We start from the raw sequence: 22,428 nt of genomic DNA on the forward strand, positions 1-22,428 counted from the left end.
TTTTGTAAGGAAAAAGAAACATTTGGATGTTGTGAGCATGTGTGTGGAACGCTGCCTGAAAGAAAGTTATCCTCGGGAGCCTTCTGTTTGTGTTATTAAGAATTGCCTTTAAAATAGGAAGTAATAAAAGTCCAGTATGTACAAACAAATGGTTCTTCAGGGTGAAAGCAAATTTCTCCATTCTCAGGAAGTGGAAATTACTGGTAAGGAATATTTTACATGATAAAGAGGTGATATCAAGTTGTCTGGTACTTTATCAACCTTCATCTGAGTTGGGCAGATGTACATTTTTTACAGTTTCTGATATAATGTCTTTTTATCTGCTGTATCTAACAACATTCTCTGTTTCTACACACTTGCTCATAATTATATCCTGATTTTGCTACAACACACTTCTTGCTGACACGACATCTAAAGTCCACATTTACCATGTGCGTTTAGTAGTAGGTCATCTCCACAGTCATCAAATCCAGCCACCTACACTCGCTTGTCCAAATACAGAGACATCCTCAGAAAACTCCCACCTTTCATATTTTGAGGATACAAGCCTTTGCATCATCTCAAAAGAATACCAACAGAATTTATATCCCTGGTCCAAAGAGCTGATGCCCCAAGTAGATTTAGATGATGTCATGTTACCTGTTAAATGTCTGCTTCTGACAAATCCAGTCTGGTCTTAAGGACAAGGGAAGCATGCCATTGGGTTTCTTTTTTTAAAGGACAATATTAATCTGTCAAAAGAGTTTTTGACAATGAGAGGCTTTTATCTCAAAGCCACAGGCCTAACAAGCTCATCTGCATTACTTTCAAAATCCAAATAATGACATTTTAAAATTATAATCCACTTAGTTTTCTCTTTTTAAATCTTCTGGAATTGGTTAGCTGCTCCTAATGTGATTCCAGAGCCTGTCTTCTGGTATACAAATACCACCATATCTTCAGCTGCAAAGCTGTGATATCCAAGTTCAAAAGCAGTTTGAATAGACATCTTCAAGTAATAGGCCAAAATATAAGAAGTCTTATTTTCCAAACCTAAAACTAATGCTGGAAAGTAATGTTTTTCTCTTCACTAAGCTAATCTGCCTGCAGCACTCAACAGGAGGGAAAAAAAATCATACTCAGTTGTAAAAACTGTAGTTAACTTAGCATATTTATATGTAATGGAGAAGGGCAATTATATTTCTTGTTTAAATGTCATGATTCTATTGCACCCTTCTTCCCCCTGAAGCTTATTATAAAATATCACTTCCACATTTGGGTTTGTTTTTTGTATCTAGAACAAGAAACCCAACCAGACTTTTGACGCAAAATATTCATGAAGTGTACCTGCTATTACATAAGCACAACATTATGCAAAGCTATTGCCTGCACGTGGCAATGCTACAGACAGAGCCAAGGCTGAAGGCATTGGTTTACACCCTTATAGAAAGTGCGTTCAAGACTCTTGACTTCATTTTGGGCAAACTCAGTCTGAAGTTACTTTCAATTCAGAAACAAAACCATCATATTCATTTTAAAACCAGGCCTATGCACCTTTGGAGCATAGAAGAGGCACTCAAGCACGGCTCTTATAAAATAAGGTTACGTATTCTTCACTCCATTGCACCACCTGCAGCTCTTGTATTCAAGAAGTAGCATGGGTACTCTCTTCTGTTCTATGGCCTGAACATCAGCCCCATGCTTTGCCAGGAAGCATCATCTGGCACAGGGAACCCACAACCAGAGAGAACCAAACCACCGAGGGAAAGCAGCAGCTGCAGAATCTCCCAGCCCCAGCACAGTCCTGTATTCAAAAAGGCCCACTGAGGGCTGAATATACATTTTCTCCACCTCCAAAGCAACATTCTGCCTTCTGAATCAAAATCTTCACTCGAAAGCTTAAACAAAACCAAGTATCTTAAATGGTTTGTTGCATCAACTTAAGAGTATTGCATTTCTGTTGCCACTGCTGTTCCATAAATTGAACTGATGTCACTAGGCAGTATGATTTTCACAAGGTCACCCTGATGATTTTAAAATCTAAACTTACAAGTGTTGAAATCCCAAAGCAACTCTCGACACTATGAATGGTAACCCCCAGACTGACAGTACTGAGCTCTCAGCTGCTGTTTGCTAACTTGGTATCAAGGGGTGCCCCTGCTGCCAGCTTCTCCTGTTTCCCCAGTAATGATCTCCCCCCAGCTGCCAAGACAATCACCATTTGCAGCATCAACCTTAGACCAATCTGCAGTAACCCCTCTTTTTACAGACAACTCTAACAGGCAGCAACTAAATGAATAGCACAAGCAACCGAATGTAGCACTTCTCAATCCTGTTACAAGTATCACTCAGAGTATAGCATGAATTAACATTAATCAGCTCTGCAATAGCACCAACCTTATTCCTGCTGCAGCAGTTGTAGCAACAAATCAACAACTTGCCTGGGCTCTAGCAAAATGACAAAATTGTTCAAACCCACCATCAAATAAGAGTCTAGACCGATCTCACAGGCAGATAGGAACAGCTCGAGTCATCACATTAATATAATTAATTCATCATATTAATTGTTTTATTTTAATGAAAAATATCTCAAAATAGTTTTATAACACTGGCTGATGAAATGTTTAAACAGCTCTTAATATGACCCAAGTGCTACTTTCTAGGTACTGTCTTGGTTTCTTTGAGATTCTGTATTTCAATTATAAATAGTCCACCTTTCCTCCTTTGAGTTATTACAGACTCCAGTCAGTAAAATTGAGGTTCTTAAAGTCTATTTATCTTGGGATTGACTATAGCCAAAGCAACAATATTCCAAATTCCATAGTACTGATTTTCTTATTAGACTATGACAGCTAAGTGGTCCTAAGCTAATGACAGATTTTAACCAAAACCCATGTTCATACATTCATCATCTATGAGACAAACATGGTCTCTCAAGATCAAGAAGAAAATCCCAGCAGGAATCTGCTGAATCATTGCATCTCTCTGAAACACATTCCCTTTAGTGAACAGGTCCTCTGTTTTATTAGTGTCACTAATTTTTATTAGTTACTAATGAACTATAGTCATATTTTAAGTGATGGCAAGTGCTAAACCAAAAGAAAAAAATAAATATATAATTTGGAATAATGGGATGGAAAAAAAAAAACCATAAAACCAAAAAAACCACACTGAGGGCAGTTTTCCTCTCTTGTCAGGTTCTGCTTAAGATGACTGTACCTGCCCAAAACCTCAGAATTTCACTGTCCCTTTTCCTAACACCCAGTAATTGGGCAGCTCTCAGGATGAGAACTGGAATAACACACATTCGTATTCAAGGAAAAGGAAAAACGAGACCTGAGAACTCTTTCAGGCCAACTTATTGCATAAAATTAAGCAGTCAAAACGAACTTTTCTGAGAATTAAGACCTTAAGGCTTCTTCAGACAGCTTTGCAGTAATATGTGTTATTTGCAAGACATTCCAGAACAGAATTTAAGATCAAGTCTCTAAAAACCAGTCCGAGATTACATAAATCCATTTTAAGTGCCTGCAGTCAGACAGAGTAGACTAAGGAGCCAATCTAATTAAATGGAGCTTTTTTTTTTCCTTATCAGAACAACTCGACCACATGGATATAGGAACAACAGTAAGACAGGAGGTAACAAGTTACCACACACCAGCTACACAACAGGCTTATTATGGTAACCTCTTGAGCTGTAATAACTAGTTATCAACTTAATCATTCACCAAGAATTATACTTAATATTAATTACGTAAAGAGGAAATGTCTTGTCTTGCTTTGCTTCACTAATCTTTTTTTTATTTCATGCTTCAACAACTTTGTTTAGTTCTGATTATTCAAATATATGAAATAATTTTTTCTTCAAATCTTCTCTTTAGTGCAATCAAGTACAGCATAAGCAAACACAGCAAACAGACTGCATGCTCAAAATATCCCTGAGAGGCAGGGACATCTTAATATCATTCTGCATATAAGGAACAGACATTAAGCTATAGATTTGCACTTTAATTTCAATTTGTAAAGGTAGCCATGTTAATGGTCTTGTGTAATGTAAACACACACACAAAGTGTATTGAACCATAGTAAACACAAACATTTAATTAGCTTGCAAACACTGGTAACGAAGTGAAAACTTAACCACACTTTTCATTTGCTTTGAAGAGGAAGTAAATTATGACCAAGCAAAAAACAGAGACAGCCTATACAGAAATACATGCAATACCTACATAACACTAATATCTAACAATATAAAGCAGTATTTTTATGTTTTAAAGGTAAAAACAGAATGAACCCTACATCACTATAAATAGAGAATAAAATAAATAGAATAGAATAAAAGAGGGAAAATAAAATAAATATTAATAGAATAAAAGAGAGAAAAAAATTTGGAGGTCTTAAAGAACTCTCCAGGGAGTCAAACAAGCAAATGTTCTGGGCTGTTCTTTACAAGGCTTACATTGGAAGTCAATGCTGCTACTACTGATGTAAATTTAAGGAGCTAATTCGTCTAACGTGCCAGAAAATAATTACTATAAACCAATTCCCTACCTATAATTCAATAAGCTACTGCTAACCAATGATAAGCCTTCACCATTTTCCCGAGGCTTACAGGATTCTCACTTGGGATTCCCTGGCTACAAATACCTGTGTGCTATGCAGTACATGAGCAAACCTGATACGACTGGGACACTCTTCAGATTTACTGTGCATGACACACACAGTAAGTCCAGTCTGTCCCAGGCAGACTACATAACCTAAAAGTAACAACCTTAGTGTAGTCCAATTTGATTCTCTGAGCCTGGCGAGGTTTCTTTCCCCAAGACCTCCAGGCATCAAATAATCTCAGACAAACAACTGATTTCCTATAATGAAAGTTCCAGATGGATGGAAAAGGAAAGATGTCCAGATAGACAAATGATAGCTAAACCTCTGCATCCATCAGTTTGTATGTGAGAAACAGTGGAAAACAGTTTGAAAACGCACTTTTGTAACGTAAGGTAAAAGGTTTTCCTATTCAGCTCTTCTGCCACTGATAAGACAGCAGCAAGGTAAAATAATCCGGTTTAAGTCAGAGTTGTCAAATCCAAAAAAGAAAACAGACTTGAAAATCTTCTGTGGTATATGAGTGACAGAATCATTTCAGACTAATAGCATGCTGGTTTGGAGTTGTTTTAGTTTGGGTTTGTTTGGGGTTTTTATTGGGGATGGAGGGGAGGAGGGGGGACAGAAGGAGGGGTTGGTTGGTTGTTATTAAATTTTAAGCATACACTTTAAGCGTAACACTTGTCTAAGTATGTAAATATGTAACAAATAAAGCATATACAGTAATTTCCCAACAATTTATGACCTACCATTCCCAGACATCTCTTTAGCTACTTTTTAAAATTTATCAGGTGGAACAAAAATGGTTAACTAAAGACAGGAAAGCTCATGTCTTTACAAACAATTTGATGGGTGAAGGTATGGGTAACATCTTTGAAATGGGTCTTAATGTCTCTACTAACTTTGGGCAGCCGGTTTGTTGCAGAGCCCACTCAGCTTGGCTCCTGAAACAGACAAGGGCCTGCACAAGCCTGGGCTTCTGAACTTTGGGGTAAAACAGTAGGTTCAACGGGGGAATATGGGGTAGGCAGTTCGGGAAGGCTGTACCTTCCTAGTACCTCAGCCAGTGGGGAAAGGAAGAGGCCAGGACATGAGGCCAGGAGTTGCGATAAAAGGAGGCTGCGCCCTCCGAAACCTTGAGAGAGAAAACCCCGCGGGCGTGTGCCCCGGTGGACTCTCTCCCTTTATTCGAATAAAGTCACAGGACTCCTCTGTCTCCTTTTTGGACATAAACCTCTGGCGTTTGTGGATTTTCCTGACATTAACTATTTGGGACTAAAGGCATTTTTGCAATTTGGGAGGGGGCTAAGCATCCAAATGATGGGGATGTTGTGTCCACAACTTTTGCCTTAATTTGACCAGACAAATTAATCCCTTTCATACCAACACAGGAGATTAGTGCTTCAACAAAACCAAGAAAATAACAACAGGAGTAAAACTGCCTGTATCCTCAGCATAGAGCCAGTGATTCTGAAAAGTCAGTAAAAAGCACTTACCACACCAATTCCTTCAAAAGCAAATACTGCAGTCCCAAAAAACAGTGGGTATTTCTTCCAGCCAACCATAGAAGGCAGTTTTCGAGGATCTGCTATATCCTGAAGAAAACAAAGCAAAACAGGGCATTAGCTCTTCCTACAATTTTGATTGATGTATTATGCTATATGAAAGAAAACTCAGTACATGTCGACAGTGGTGTATACGTTGCTATTTACAATCCCTGGTTTTCCTCCCAAACTTAGTCCTTTATACACATTTATAGCCACCTTCCCACACAGAAACTTGCAGATGTATTTATTCTAGGTTCTATCACTGTCACTAGGTATTTTCACATTTAAAGTATCACACTGGTGTGCATGCGGGAGCATGAATTAAAACAGAAGGGAAAAGTGCACATCTTAAATCTTATCTTCTGCAAACTTCTTAGTGTACTGCTCTTTCTAACCTGCTTTTGTACTGCACAGATATTCTTCATAACCATGAGGGACACTAAAATAACATCTCTTTAATACAAGCCAAAGTCCTGCAGAATGATTAATTGCTCTTACCCAAATTTTTTTTCAGAACTTCTCCTGCCTCCTTGCCAGCCAATATCTCTCATTGCCTTCCTCCCCATGCTCCACTTCCCACTCATCAAAAGACATATTTTTATTATCTAAAATTAAGATGCCTCAAATACAAGATACTGCTGCCTTTCAGAAAGTGTCAGTCAGTGTATATCTATCAGAAACCAACTGCTACATGCAACAAACATAACTTGCCACACTGGAAAAAACAGATAGTAAACTTTTTTATACTCACTCTAACAATATACTGGTAAATAATTACCAGGCTGACAGCCATGGACAGATTGGCAAGCAATGAAAGCAAGGACAGGTTCTTAAGGTCACGAATGAAGACCAGGAGGACCAGGAATGGTAGGAAGCACAGCATGTATACTCGTAAATCAGTATTCCTTTTCTCAGAGGAACTGCCAGTGGCACTAACATTCATGGGAGCAATCTTACTTTCCAAGAATCCTTCATGGACCTTTATTAAAACAAACAAACAAACAAACAAACAAAACCAAATGTTAAACAGCGGTAGCAGTGAGTATATGGTCACATTGCTGTTCTCCTATAGGGAAATTTGTCCCTCTGCTTCACCTGGTGAGTGACAGGAATTTTGAGATCCCTGTACGTGTACTCTCAGTGCAGAGAGGAAGACAAGGCACTTCTACACAAGTGTTTCACACTTAAGGCAAATGATGAAATCCGGGCTTGAAAGCATCATTATCCCACCACTGACTAAAGAGGAAATTTACACGTGCAGTTTAGATCAGATTCCTTTCAGAAAGGGAGAGTTTGGTAAACTGGAAGCAAGCAAGACAGATTGGGCCTAAATCTTAAGAGTTTGACTTTTCCTAGGGAGAGTAAGGGAGTTAGATGATAAAATGCTATTGCCCCTGAGTTCAGTGCCTAACAGCCTTATGCCTTCACCATGCACATCATAGCAGCATACATACAAAATAATGTTAGAATATGAACATGCCTGTCTTTCATTTAATTCAAAGTAATTTTTTTCACTCTTCACTTTTTTATTAATGAACATGAACTCAACGCTAAAAACCATAAGCTCTGACAGAGTTGAGTCCTGTATCTATTAAACTGATACAAATTAATGCCTATAAATTAACAGTAGCACACAATGTGACAGTTCATTAGGTTTTTTTGTACATAACATTATAATAGTTGCCTGTAGTGCAAATCAGAATATTGAGTTTGGGACTACTCATGACTCTCATGGCTTCTTTTGGGAAAAAGTCAGTGTGGCTTCAACTGCCAAAAATTTATTTTGTGGAAATGTACACAGCCATCTGTGCTGTGTGCAAACCACAATCAAAACATCCAGAGCTGGTGGTTATTCTGCTTGCTGCAAAATGATAACAGTTCAATTTGTTTTAAATCTCATCATGTTGTTTCCCTTAGGTACCTCTTCCTTCCCTACCATTGCATTCACCATCTTACAAATCAGCCTATGACTGTACTTAATCTACTCACGCTGCATGAAGCCTTTGGCTTGATGGCTACAAAATACCTAGACAGTGAAAAAAAAATTAAATTCCTTATAGCACAGAGACAAACAAAAATGCTAAACTGATACATAACTGAAATAACTCACTTGATTTCCATTGTTTCAAACAATCCACAAATTCAGGAAGAAAGAATAAACTTAAAACTATTTTGTCTGTAGCCAAAAGCACTGTGCTTTTTTTTTTCCACTATGAAAAAGGAAAAGCTCAATGATACAATTCTGCAACCGCATGTTTTCCAGAAATCTCATTTTATATGAAAAGAGCCACTGGTCATCATGGAAACACTGATGATTTCTACCTTACAAGAACCTAAAGTGTCACTTGCAAGACATTTAACATCTGTTAGTTTTCATTAAGATATCATTTTCAGAAAGCTACAAAGAAGATCTAATTACATTTAGAATTGAATTCACACAGCTACAATAATTCAACTTTGCCAAGCAGTAAGTCCAACACTTAACCAAATTACTTCCCTAATGCCACATGAAATAAAGCTCTCTGTGGAAGTTTCCTGCTTTCCCACCATACTTAAAACAAAAATACAGAACAAGCACTTTAGGCCTTTCACTTTAACAGGTCTTGTGTGTTTACTTGCTCACATGCATTTGCAGGAAGCCAGAGGTGTTCTGCACACAAGGACATGTAAAAGAGCTTCTAAGAATCACAGTGTGATTTGAGCACATAAACTCTCTGCTACAATAAATATTTAGCCCAGTGCGTCCTCAATTTGTACAAATATCTGTAGCCTGATGAGCTATTAGAAAAAAAAGAAATAAAACATGTATTCCTTAAAAAACCCAAACCAAACAAAAAATTAGCAGGCAAGATACAGTTCAGGTTCTAAACCACATTTTTGCAATACCACAGTATAAACCAGCTTCTACTCAAATAATTGCAATCATTCAAACACTTCAGTTTTCCCTTAAAGACAGAGGCATTCCCTTAGTATACACAAACCCCAATAGAAAGTGCCTGAAGTCAGAAATATTTTTTTCCTATTACCACCACCAAATTCCAACTAGGCATTCAACTAGAGTTTACTGGCTAATGCAGCTGGAAAATGCAATGTACAATACTCCATAAAATTTCATTCAAATTTTGGTCTATTGTGATCAGCTACCCTGATGGCTGTGTGTGATGAGATCACATCTCCACATTGTGTTAGGTAGGTGTAGTCACACAAAATAGCCTTAATAATTATCTGCCTTTTACTTTCACAAGAATACAGAGGAAAGCACAGAGAAAGAACATACTACAGCTACACACAAACTCTCCACAACCTTCATCAGGGGAATGGATACTGATGCACAATCAGCAAAACACAGCTGACTGAAATTGTCAGACTGCGCCTCCCTGGCCCCACCTTCCCACCTCCCATTTGCACCTTTTAGATAGGAGTTATATTTCTGCAATAAACCACAACACCATAAACCGCTTGATGATATTGTAAGCACGGTAACCCTTCTCCCTACATTGTTCCCTGCTCCAGAATTCACTGGAGAACGAAATGGAGGCCAAATGGATTCTCAAAAACTTCATGACTTGTAGGAGCCTGTAGCAGGTCCTGTTCCTTGAAATGCAGTTTAAAGAAAGAAGACAGGGCATCAAGGACATTCTAGCTGGGAAGGGGGAAAAATTTTTTTAAAAAATACAAATAATGAAATTCTGGACCTGCTCAGTACAGATTACTATTGTACATTAACCGGATTTGCAGTCACAGCTGTCTTTAGTCTGAGCTACGAGAGGTACCTATTTCTTGTATGTTTTTTGACCATTTTCTCTTGCCCTCCCATTTGACCTCAGTACAGAACTTGGCTTCATTTTCTAGACAAACCCTTTGCAGTGCTGGGGGGGCTGATCTTAAGTCCTCCAAAAGCCACTTCTCCAAGCTGAACAAGCCCAGTTTTCCCAGCCCTCAGAGGACAAGTTCTTCAGCCCCAATCATTTCAGCAGCCTCCCCTAAACTCACTTCAGTCTGTCAATGGCATTCCAGTATTGAGGATTCAATACTGGAAGAGTGTTCTATATATGGTCTAACAAATGGGAAGTAAAGGATGACAAGCACTTCCCTCCATCTACCAGCAATTCTTCTGTTCATACAGCCTGGGATGCTGTTGCTTTCCTTTGCTACCAGGGCACACTGCTGGCTCATGATCATGACCACTACTCTCTGAATCTGACCATACAAACAGCTTTTTATTCTCTGCAGCTAGCTGTCCGTCCATCCATCCATCCATCCATCCCTTCATCCAGACCATAACAAACTTACTTGGATACAAGGATATTGTCAAAGACAGCACGGAAAAACTTGCTAAATTCAAAGTAGCATGTAGTGCTTTCTCATCATGTACAAATTCAAATTCATGTTATGGACACAGTTGTACTGATAAAAGAGCACAGGAGAACACAGTTTCTTCCCTTTTTTGGACATATCTACCTTTAAATCAATGTCACATCAAGAGAGCAGCTTTAACAACACCAGTCAGAGCAGTACCACTTGTGGGCTTAGGCAAGACCAGAGGAAATATCCCCTAAAGGTGGATTTCGAGATGTGAAAAAATAGTGATGCTGCACATGGACTCAGAAGAGGCATACCAAATAAGATCCAACAAGGATTAATCTTGTGGGAGAACTAAACAGGCAAGAGTTACTGACAGGTCAAAGAAGGCTGAATCAGAAAGTAAAATGCAAAAGTTATAGAAAGTAAGGATCACTACTCTCCCTCTTAGAGTGGAGCAATTGGCTGTGGGAGATTTGACAGCAGAGAGTAACAAAGGAAAACTCTAAGGAAGATGAGATTATACTAACTTGTTCAGGTGAGGGCTAACATCACCATGACTTTGAAAGTGTTTTCCTAAATTTTGCTTTTAAAAATTGATCAGACAACACTTAAAACTGTTCCAAAAGTACCAAAATACAAAACAGCAGGAAGAATTTGGGGTTTTTAAACTTTTTCATATGCTGTTTAGTTCTTCACAAATTTATTGCTGATCGTGTTAGGATGGACTAACAACTATTTAACCTAGTCTCCTAAATATTAGAAACAGTATTACCTCAGATTTCTGCTCTGAACAATAATCATTTTCCATCTCCTACTGCTCTCTCTCTAGGTGCATAACTGCATATGGCAGTCATGCTGAGCGAGGAACAGCCAACACTCGATGCCTTTGTCCTGAACACAATTGTCTTTGTCCTGAACAACGCAACATGATCTGAAGTGTCAAATATTTCCCTAAACCACACGAGGAAATATCATTATGGTTCTAGAAAGGAAGTACATAGCCACTGAAGTCACTAAGCATAGTGATGTCCCCAGACACAAGACTACATCAGGAGTCACTTCAGTTATTCAAGCGTTAACTTACCATGCTGGTGTGATGTCTGAAACCGTTTGTTTCACTCATTTACACAGTCCAAGCACAGTGTCCACCAGCTTCAGCTAAATCCAGGAAGATCAAACACTCGTGCAAATCTAGTTACCATGTTCCTTCTCCACTCAGAAAACTAATGCACAATTAGAGGCTGCAAAAAATTCAGTTCAACTAATGAACTCGCTTCCTTCTTATGGGAACTATCTCAGAAGCAAGAAATAATTCCATTTCCTTAGTCTCTTCAACTGAGACCACTGTTTCCTTGCCTGTATCCCAAAACACCCTTTCTGTCATGCAATTTTATGGACTTCTCAACATCCAGTGAGCTCAAAACAGCAGTCCTTGAACTCACTGGTTCCTCCTAATTTCTTCCTTACTCAGCTCAGAGCAACAGCCAGTGCAATATACAAGCCCAGATCTGGAACAAAATCAGTATGTTATCAGAGAGATAACCCTGTAATTTGGCACGAAGAGGCCAAATAAATGTTTCACAGTTCATTTAGTTCTGGCACTTCATTACTACTTACTATTGTACTTTGCAACATTTTTAACACATCCAGTTATATGATTAAGCACAATTTCCAAAGTTTTGTGAGTTTTTTCCCTAAAAAAATGGGAAAAAAATTCAGAATTCCACTACATTCCTGCTACCAATAAGTCATCTTCAGGGTGCTAAAGATCTAAAAAAAAAGCTCACAAAAAGCAAGAAATTTTCATTTCTTAGCTTTATCAGCAAACAATGAAAGAGGACACTTCTCCGGAGAACTCAGCAAACATTCATAAGAAAATTGATACATTTTCTTTCACTGAAAGGGTGGCCAGGCACTGGAATAAGTTGCCCAGGAAAGTGTTGGAATCATCACCCTTTAAAGTGTGGATGTGGCACTTGGGATCATGGTTTAGTGTTGAACGTGGCAGTGTTGGATTAACAGCTGGTCTTGATAATTGTTGCGAAACCAACCTTAACAAGTCTATGATTCTACTGAAATGACAAGACTCTTGACGTAGGGTCTTCTGCTGTCCAAGCAGGAAACGCCAAGTAACTATGGCATGAAAGGGGACCATGCCCTTTTGAGCACAGGTTATTTTTCCCATCCCTGTGTGTTCCTTCTCTAGATTTGCTGCAGTCAGTCCTCAAGATTTTTGTTCCAGCTTTACTGTTCTTCTCCAATCTGAAATACTTTCATCCATAAGCCTCTTATTACATCCTGACAGAGTTAACCAGAACTTTTGTCACCAGTCTAAGTTTTTTTGGTGCTCCTGGAAAATATTCCTTAGGAAAATCTTGACTTGACATTCAATACAACTGAAAATAGGATCTTGTAGCACAGTGTCTGGAAAATACTAATGCAATGCAGAAAAATCTCAGTGGAAGTTTCCCCCAGTTTCGGTGGGTTTAATTTGCACACACCAACATGTAAATATGATCAGCAAAGTACAGATTATAATGCAGATATATTGGTCAAGGTGTGCCATTAATAGCATTTTTACTATGTTTTCCCTTTATCTTAGTTCTCCCCTTCCCACCCCCCACTCCCTCTGTTCACCCTCCCCATCCTTTCACTACCCCAATCATTAGAGATTTAAGGCTGTACCAATTTTTGTTCTTTGGTGCCCTCTACGGGACTGATTTCTGCAATAGAAAGTTGCCAGGAAGAAAACAGACTTCTCCCTCACAGAAGAGCAAGCACAGAGCAGTCCAAATCAAGTACATTTGGAAGTGGAACTTCTGAATTGCCAATGCATTTAATCCATCCATACGGTCCATGTTATAGGTCTCTGCAGCTACTGCTTTTGCAGCAGTTGCTTTCCTGTAAGAGCTTTCAATTCTTCCTCAAGAAAGCAACATGTTTTCTGAATAAGGTTTTAGGGATTTTTTTTTTTCACGAATCTACAAAAGCCAAGGTCAGCAAGTATTCAGTCTCATCTTTTGCCTAAGGCCACAGCACATACATAATCAGTTCATCAGGTAAATATTTGATAAGAAAGATTTTAATTCAACCTTACATTACAAAGGATGCATTAAAAATCTTGTTTCAGAAGGCCAGCAAAAGGACATCAGATAGGATTTTTAACTATTGAGACACATTCTGATGGTAGGACTGCAGTTTTAAAGGCTGGGATATTTTTTGTCCCTTACAAGATACAAATTACAGAGTACCCAGCTTCCAAATACACAAATTTGCCTCATCTATACGGATCTTCATCCACAGAACTTGAAACACTTCTCAAATACAATATAAATACTCATCTATGATGGAATGAAAAAAAACCAAACTATCTTCTATGTGCTTACTGCCCAAAGGGACACTCTTCTTCCTAATTAAATTAAGGTAAGCTACGCCAAGGCACCTGCTGCCTACCTTATGAGTAGAATAAGAATGGATGATTAATGCTTAGCAACCTACCGTACCTTTTTCCTCACTTCACTAATTACAGGAACATACATAGAATCGGAGAACCACAGAAATTTTGTGCTGGAAAAGATCCCCAAGATCACTGAGTCCAACCTTTTGACTGATCATCACCTTGTCAACTAGACCATGGCACTGAGTGCCACATCCAGTCGTTTCTGGTGATTCCACCACCTCCCTGTGTAGTCTGTTCCAGCGCTTAACAACACTTTCCATTAAGAAATTCTTCCTGATGTCCAACCTCAAGCCTTCCCTGGCACAGCTTCAGGCTATGTCCTTTCATCCTGCCACTTGTTGTCTGGGAGAAGATGCCAAGCCCCACCTGGCTACACTGTTCTTTCAGGTAGTTGTACCGAGTAGTAAGGTCAGTCCTGAGCCTCCTTTTCTCCAAGTTTAACACTCCCAGCTCCCTCAGTCACTCCTCATATGACTTACTCTCTAGACTCCTTCCCAGCCCCACTGCCTTTCTCTGGGCTCACTCTGGCACCTCAATGTCTTTCTTGAAGTGAGGGGCCCAGAACTGGACACAGAACTCGAGGTGCTGCCTCACCAGTGCTTGTACAGACACAGGCCCAGACTCAGACTCATTATCTTTATGACAACTGACTAATCATAGTCTCCAGAGCAGAAAACACAACACAGCACTCTGGTAGAGTCCTAGAATCATAAAAAGCCCATGGAAGAGCAAGCACCACATGCTCAACATGCCTGTGTTTGAGCATCCATCCTGTGCCAGCTGACCCTCCATGGACCACATGCTCAGACACACAAACTGCTGACTGCAACTTCCCAGTGTGCCCAGAGGAGGGAACAACACCCACCAGGGACTCCATCAACAGAATCCCCCTATGAGAAAGAGCTTAGAAGGACTGGAGAACAAGAGACAAAGCAGGTGAATGAAAGCAGGAGCAGCTGTCACAAAAGTGACAGGCATGGTTTTGTTTGCTTTTGTCAGTGATGGATGGCTGTAGGGAAGAAAAGGGGTAGCCGGGTTTTATTGAAAGGTTTGGGGATTGCAATGCGATGTGTAAAGGCATTTGTGGTTGTGGTGATCCATTTGCAATGTTTAGTTGACTTACGCAATTCAGGGATAAAACTTGAAAGAAAGAGATGTGACCAAATGCAAAGAGTTCACAGAAGAGCAAAAACAATTTTAAAATTATATCATGTCTCCCCTCTATTAGATAGAGGGGAGACAGGATAAAAATATTCAAAAATATAAAAGGCGTCCACAAATAGAAAAGAATAAATTACTTCTAGCTAGAACAAGAAATAAAGAACTTACAATATCAGTAAGAAATTTGAAGCTTCTACAAAGAAGCAGCTGTCTAACAGATAAAGAAAGCACTGGAACTGACTACTGAGGAAGCTGTGGAAATTTCAATGTCAGGCATTTTTTGCAAAAAAATCAGGATTCATTTAGATACAGTGGATCCTGTGAATAGAAGGGACTAAACAAGGACCAAAAAAGAAATTCCAGTTACTTGAAAAGGATAATATGTCCAGGATGTTGGGGGGGAAAAAAAGGAAGTCAGCAGAAAGCCTAGAGAAAAAAAAAAAAAATTCTGGAGCAACTGGCTCCTAGACGAGTTTATGCCTTATTTTCCATCATTTCCACAATTAATTTTTAAATTCAACAAACAAGTCAGAAGGAAATATACACTTTCACAAGATCTGAATTTAGTTCACCTTGCCCATTGCCCCTTTTTACCAAAAGCTTTATAGGAAATAAAGTGAGGAAAAATGAATCTAAACCCATAACTGCTTCCATATGGCAGCATTACTCACTTGTTTCACATTTTCTGCCAAGAACACAACATAAACGGCACAAAACCCCAGCTGTGTTATCACTAGGAAAAAGTCCACAATACACCTGAGGAAGAAAAAACAAACATACATTATACTTAAAATCCAAACTATTAACCCATTGCTACCTAATACACAACTCCTGCTCCTTTTCAGAGTAGTCAAAATGCTAGATTCAAATGGCACATTAATCTCACAAGCCGTGCACTGCATGTTCCTCCTATGTCAAACCTGGGTGGTGTTTACAGAAAGAACACTGTGGCTCAGACTGTGCTTGAAAAAAGTGATACACAGAGGTGGCCTGAGGACAGACTGTAATGAAACTCTGCTAGAGGCAAGCACAGAGCAGAGATCTGCCCCAGAGAACAGATTTGCTGCAGCACAGAGTCTCTGGAGACCCAATTGCCACTTGAGGCTTGTCACTCTTTGGTGCAATAGAAAACTGTCATCATCTATCCAAACAAACCGATTTTCCCTCTAATTGAGCTCTACTCCATTCCTACAAAGTTATCACAAAAGATCTTAAAACACTAGCTCACTAGCAAGATGCTGCATCCTTGAAAATAACAGGAATATAAAAAATTCTTCCACGAGTGAGGTAAAAACCATTTTAAACTAATGCTGAACAACATGCCTGTTTCAGATTTGGAATTTCACTACTCTGCAGTCAGTACCATAAACTCTACAAACAGCAACAATTGGCAAAGAAAAAATAATGTATTTTACGTAAAGAGGGATAAAATATTTAACAGACACAAGTCATTTATATCTTCATGTCATTATTGCAAAAATAGTAAGTATTTCTCCATTATCTGTATGTTATATCTAAACAGGAATCAAAGAATTGTTTTGCTTCCTTTCAGAGCACACATATTAAAGTAATTAACATTTGCAGTGTCAACCTGCAATGCAGAGAAATGCTGGGAAAAGAGAATGAAAACTTAAACTACTTCACCACATTAGACAATAGAGAATGCACTTCTGGTTACAACACATCTCTTCCTATATCACTAAACAAAATTCTTTTTCTTCAGAGCTCCTGTAGAACTGAAAATTGAAATGCCTAATAGAGTCACACATCCTCCCATCTCACAACTACTAGCTGGCACCAGGAAATAACAAGTAACACTGCATAAAAGCATTTTTAAGGAAGGTAACATCTTAGTAAAATGGAAATCTCCTAATCATTCCAAGTGCAGCCATTAACTTAAAAAACTTAATTTCCTCAATTAAATTCTAATTCAAACATACCGGCCCCAAGAAGCTCGTTTCTGAAGCGCAGTCAGGGGCCCCACTTCCATTGCACAGCTAACTGTATCACTATATCCCAGTGAGGACTTCTTCATCCTGAGATCAAAAAGTAAAGGAAGAACAGAGTTATCAGAAACTAGGAGGACCTAGAACCCTACTATGAAAATGCTGTTGGTCTTCCATGATGATAACAAGTTGTCACCTCTGGCAACACTGTGCTGCTGCTGAACTTCAGAGATATGGTTGGGGCTTCTATACTCCAGGAAGGGCTACTTAGCACTCTACAAGCATGTGAGACACAGTGTTGCTTCCCCCCAGTTCAACAGTATTAAATGAGTTTCTTACAAAACAAGGGGTTTTTTTGATAATTACTCCAAAATCATATTCTTATGAGTTTAAGAAATTAACCTCAAATCTAAAAGCCACAAAGAACTTAAACAAAATACAACAACTCTTGCTGCACAAGCAGTTAACCACAATTGATTCAATGATCTTATTTCACTCATCAACTTTAAAGACCATTCAAAACTACAGAGGAAAAATTCAGGAATGACAGGGTCTGTTCAAAGTACAGTATCATATTAATTTGGTAAAATAGATTTTCCAGCTACAGGGACATGAATAGTTTCGTGATTCTACTCAGTTCAAAAGTTCATTGCACTTTGAAACATGAGACCCTCCCACTGCTTCTCTTTAACACCTAACAGTACAATAAAAATGTTTAACGAAAGTCACTACTAATCAAAATACTCTATCAGTCAAATCTGAGTTACTGCTTCCCCCAGTATTGCACGTCTCACTTGGAGGAATATTCAGTTTATCTGCTCACTGGGATCACTTTAACACATTCCTTCACCACTATAATTTCAAGGAATCAGGTTGCCACAATTCAGAGACAGAGCTCACATATAATCACGAAAGACATTGACAGCATTTCTTACTTCTTTTATTCCTATAAAGTACTTATTAAAGGGGTATTTATAAATTATACGTTTTTCAAAGCTATGAATAAAGCTATGAATAAAAAGAAGGACTAACTGACTGAAAACAAGCACCTAAACTGTAGTGAGTTAAAACCTGATTATTAGCCAGCAGGGAAGAGGGTACTGGGCAACACAAGTTAAACCAACCTCATTTTGTATAAGAGCAGAGAACAAATATGTTTTTTCACTGTGTTGCTGTTGGGGTTTTAGGAGCTCTCCTGGTTTTTAGGGGTTTTTTTCTGTTAAAGGAATTTTGCCCATACATGTTGCTACGGGAATAAATGGCTGGGTACTTAAGAAAAACAGAAGAGCTGACTGCTCCTTTTCTTTCACCTGGGTGTGTGGGCAGTCGGTCTCCGAGTTCGCAGCTGGACAGAGAGGGAGGCTGCTTTCTTCGGCTGCTTTTCCTTCTGCTGGAGAAGCCCCGGGACCCCAAAGCCCGCCTTCCCTGCCCCACTGGGAGCCGGGCTGTGGCTGCCCTGCCCCCGCCGCTGCTTCGAGCCTTCATTGCGTTGTAGCCCTGCTCACCTTGCCTTCCCAGACCTCCGGGGGGTTCCCCGCTTGGATACACCTCGTCTGCCATCCGGGATCTGTGCTCGTCCCTGCCCTTCCAGCCTGCTGTTCCCGAGGGTCCGGCTGGACACCGGGGCCAGCCGTCTGGGGTTTGTGAAGCCTTTGTCCCATCCCTTCCCGGGATCCCAGGGCACCGGTGCCACGTGTTTCCCGAGCTCGCTCCGGAGCGCCCCCTGCAGCCGCGGGGGAACCATCGCACCTGCCCTGCTCACCGGGAGCCGCCAGCGCCCCTGCCGGCTGCGAGCGGAACTGCACCCGAGGGGAAAGGGCCTGACAGCCGAGAAGGCTGGCACTGGGTTTGTGATTGATTGCTGTCACTGCCATGGTTATTGTTGTTTGTTTGACTGGGTATATATATAATAGTAAAGAACTGTTATTCCTATTTCCCACATCTTTGCCTAAAAAAGCCCTTGATTTCAAAATTATAATAACTCGGAGGGAAGGGGTTGCATCTGCCATTCCAAGGGAGGCTTCTGCCTTCCTTAGCAGACACCTGTCTTTCAAACCAAGACAGTTGCACAAAGCATGGCTGTCATTACTAGGTGCACGCTAAGAATTTGAGTAGAAGATTCTAAACTGACAGAAGAAACTGCTGCAGCATCAGAATACTTTGTAGACTGAAAATCACAGACAGAAAAGAGAAATGAAAAAAAATAATACTCAAACTCAGCAACTGAATGAGTAGTTCCACATTTACCTCTGACATAGACAGTGGCTGCAACGTACCAAGATGTGCATACAGTGAACAGATATAACTCCTATGAACACAAGGCTGATTGGTCCAACCTGGTACGGAAAAAAAAAAGGGACAACACAGGAGATACAGAAAATTTAATGAAAATATGCTGGGGAAAAATTTTTACACGAAAAAAGCTTCACATTGTAGCAAATAAAGTAATAACTAAAAACTTTTCCCCCTCAGTGTGGTGTTGCTGCTGATGTTTCATGGCATCCATTAGTTTCAGTTCACAACTTAAGAGAAGGCTGTTCAGGGGTGATCAAGCCACAAGTACCAAATGGGTACTTCACTCCTCTAACTGCTTCAGCTGCCAAAGAAGTTTGTCAAGAGAGAAGACTGCACAGACTACACAATTCAGTGGTTTGAACTACTTTGAAGTGGAAATGACAGTAAAAGTTACAAGTTATAGATAATTACCAAATTGTATCACTTGTTTCAGAGCCGGAGTTTGACCTGAAGTTTTCACAGAAGGAACTTGCCTTACACACATGTAACTTTCACTCTCAAACTAACAACCTGTGCTATGGAGTTACAGGATTATTTAGTCATAAGATGAAATTTCATTTGATTAAATTTACCCTGCCCTAGGAAATGCATTGTTTGTTACCAATTGTTTGTTACCATAAACAACCTGAGCTATACCCTGTTTCTGCAGAAACACTTGATTGATTTAACAAGCTGATGCTTCATCCTAAAACATACAATCTGCCTCTAGAGAAGTCTGGACAAAGATAAGACAACCCCATAGAAACAATTCCCATGAGACATCATAGGAGTCTGAGTAAATTAAAATCTTTCTTTCTTTCTCACAAAGTTTTTGTTTGGACCAGAAAAACACTTTGGCTAAGCAAAAATGCAATTCATGCAAGAGTAATTTTCTTTAAAACAACAAAAATCTTAATCTTCAGTACTGATTTCAACAAATTAAAGAGAAGAAACAACTCTACTAAGATGGGAGTGACAAACAATAAGTATTGAGATTTTAGTTTTTCAGGACCTTATCTGTAAATCTTTCTAGATGATTTTTCTAGTCTATGAAAAAAGAATTACCACAATGCCAGCATTTTTTATCGCAAGCGGAAGACCAAGAAGCCCAGTTCCGATGTTTCCCTTGAGGAGGTGAGTCAGTGTTTGTATAAACCTGAGGATAAAATGTCACATTAGAAGTACACACAGATGGGGCAGATGGCAAAAACAAACCACACCCTCTGTCTATAATAAAGTAATAAATTTCAAGCTTCAACTTACAACTTACAGTGGTCCAGCTAGTTTAAAGAAAGTGCAGCACATGCAAATAGTGTTTTTATTCATCTGTACATGTGAGCACCCCCAAATAGAACACACATGTCTGATCTTCAGGTCTTTATTCCAGCTTATGAAATATTAATTTCTCAGAAATTTCATAGTTCTCCTGCCTCAGAGTCAAAATTACCAAGTTTTATCAATGTCATTTTAAAACCAGTAACATTCGAAACAATCATCAGCTGCAAATCACAATGCTGTCAGCCAAAGCTTTATCCAAAGAAAGAAAACCCAAAACCTTTACAAGCTTTTATAATGAAACTTTCAAAACAGGTTATCTCCATAGTCTTCTCAAAATCTTCTTTAAACAGCACTTGGAGTTGAGTATCCCAATTCCTTTACAAATGGGAACCTTGGAATATTTTATAGCCAGTATATTGTTTGCATCAAAAGAACAGAGAACCTACTCAAAATGAGCTGCTTTTTGGGAGAACTATGCGAAGTCCTTATTTATAACCACAAAACTCTTCTGCAGGTGCAAGAAAACCCCTTCAGAGTTCAGTAAACTGCTCACAAGAAACAAGTCAGAGGCAAGAAATTTGAATAAGCGGATACTTAACACATACGTAATGCTTTCTTCATTCTCAAGCTGGTAATGCGTCTTAACTGGCAGGAAAGTATTTTCATGCTCTTCATCTGAGATGCCATCTGAGTCTTCTTCATCAATTAAAGGCTTCATTACTTCCATGCCTGTACAACAGAGTTAACACTACATTAGCATTAGAAACAAGCTTTTACAGTTCAGAAGCAAAACATGATTCAAACTTCCCAGGCCATGAGGTTTAAACATGTTCCTAACTATAAAGATGATTTAAGCAGATACATGGAGCACAAGCTTGCACAGGATATCCTCTCTCTTTAAAGTGGAACATCATCTCATTATTATTATGGCCAAACACGACAGTTTTTCATTAAGAAAAACAACTTTCTATCATGGAAATGTCGCTGGTTTAAATCATTTTGCAAGCTAATGCAACATTAAGCAAAACAGAAAAGTCATTCATCATTACAAAAGGATGAGATTCATCTTAACCACTGGTAGCTACTGCAGAATTAAACACTCAGTCTGCACTCAGCAGTGGTGAGCAAGGGCACATCCCCATCCTAAAACAGATTGGTAAGACAGATCTCACAGAAAATATGTCCACTCATTGAAGAAAGAACCAAAACACAGGAATCAGGCTGCATGCTTTGAAAGCTGCAATTTCATGAACCTTTTTAAACTGGCATAAAACTCCAGCCAAATAACAGCACCAAGTAACAGCAAGCAGTCAGTAGTGAACAAAATTGCCTTTCAGGCAAAACTAACAGCTTATGCCACTTTAATGTTGAGGAAATTATAACCATTTTAAATTACTACAGTTAAGCAAAGCAAATCCTGCCAAGAGCAAAAAGATTATTTACCCTACACTTGCCTACCACAGTATCCATTCATAAAATATGTTGAATAAGTCCCAATTTCCGTAACTTTCTCCAAAAAAAAAAGAGAAATCCCTATGATGTTAACATTTTGTATTAAAAAAACCCCATACAAACAAAAAAACCACACCACATTTACATTTACATTACAAAGCAGCCATTTCGTGTCAAGGTTTTGGTAGTGATGGGGCTACAGGAGCAGCTTCTGTGACAAGCTGCTGGAAGCTTCCGCCATGTCAACAGAGCCAATGTCAGCTGGTTTCATGATGATTTGCTGGACAAGTCCAAGCCCACCAGTGATGGTGGCAGCACCTCTGCAATAACATAGTTAAGAAGGGAAAACAAACCTGCAGAGCAGCAACAGCTGGAGAGTGGACTGAGAATATGTGACAGGAACAGCCCCACAAACCCCAAG

General features: G+C 39.3%; 1 protein-coding gene across 1 annotated transcript in view; it reads right to left on the reverse strand.

Annotated features, from left to right (window-relative positions):
- SLC36A4 (solute carrier family 36 member 4) overlaps positions 1 to 22,428 on the reverse strand; it is a 79,016-nt gene that overhangs the window by 49,325 nt on the left and 7,263 nt on the right. Inside the window, 7 exon segments of the mRNA XM_039563210.1 lie at positions 6,081 to 6,179; positions 6,883 to 7,110; positions 15,729 to 15,813; positions 16,998 to 17,093; positions 19,251 to 19,339; positions 20,343 to 20,433; positions 21,161 to 21,284. Of these exon segments, the coding sequence (XP_039419144.1) occupies positions 6,081 to 6,179; positions 6,883 to 7,110; positions 15,729 to 15,813; positions 16,998 to 17,093; positions 19,251 to 19,339; positions 20,343 to 20,433; positions 21,161 to 21,284 (812 nt within the window).

This window comes from Corvus cornix, chromosome 1, assembly GCF_000738735.6.
Source record: "Corvus cornix cornix isolate S_Up_H32 chromosome 1, ASM73873v5, whole genome shotgun sequence".
Classification (NCBI taxonomy): domain Eukaryota; kingdom Metazoa; phylum Chordata; class Aves; order Passeriformes; family Corvidae; genus Corvus; species Corvus cornix.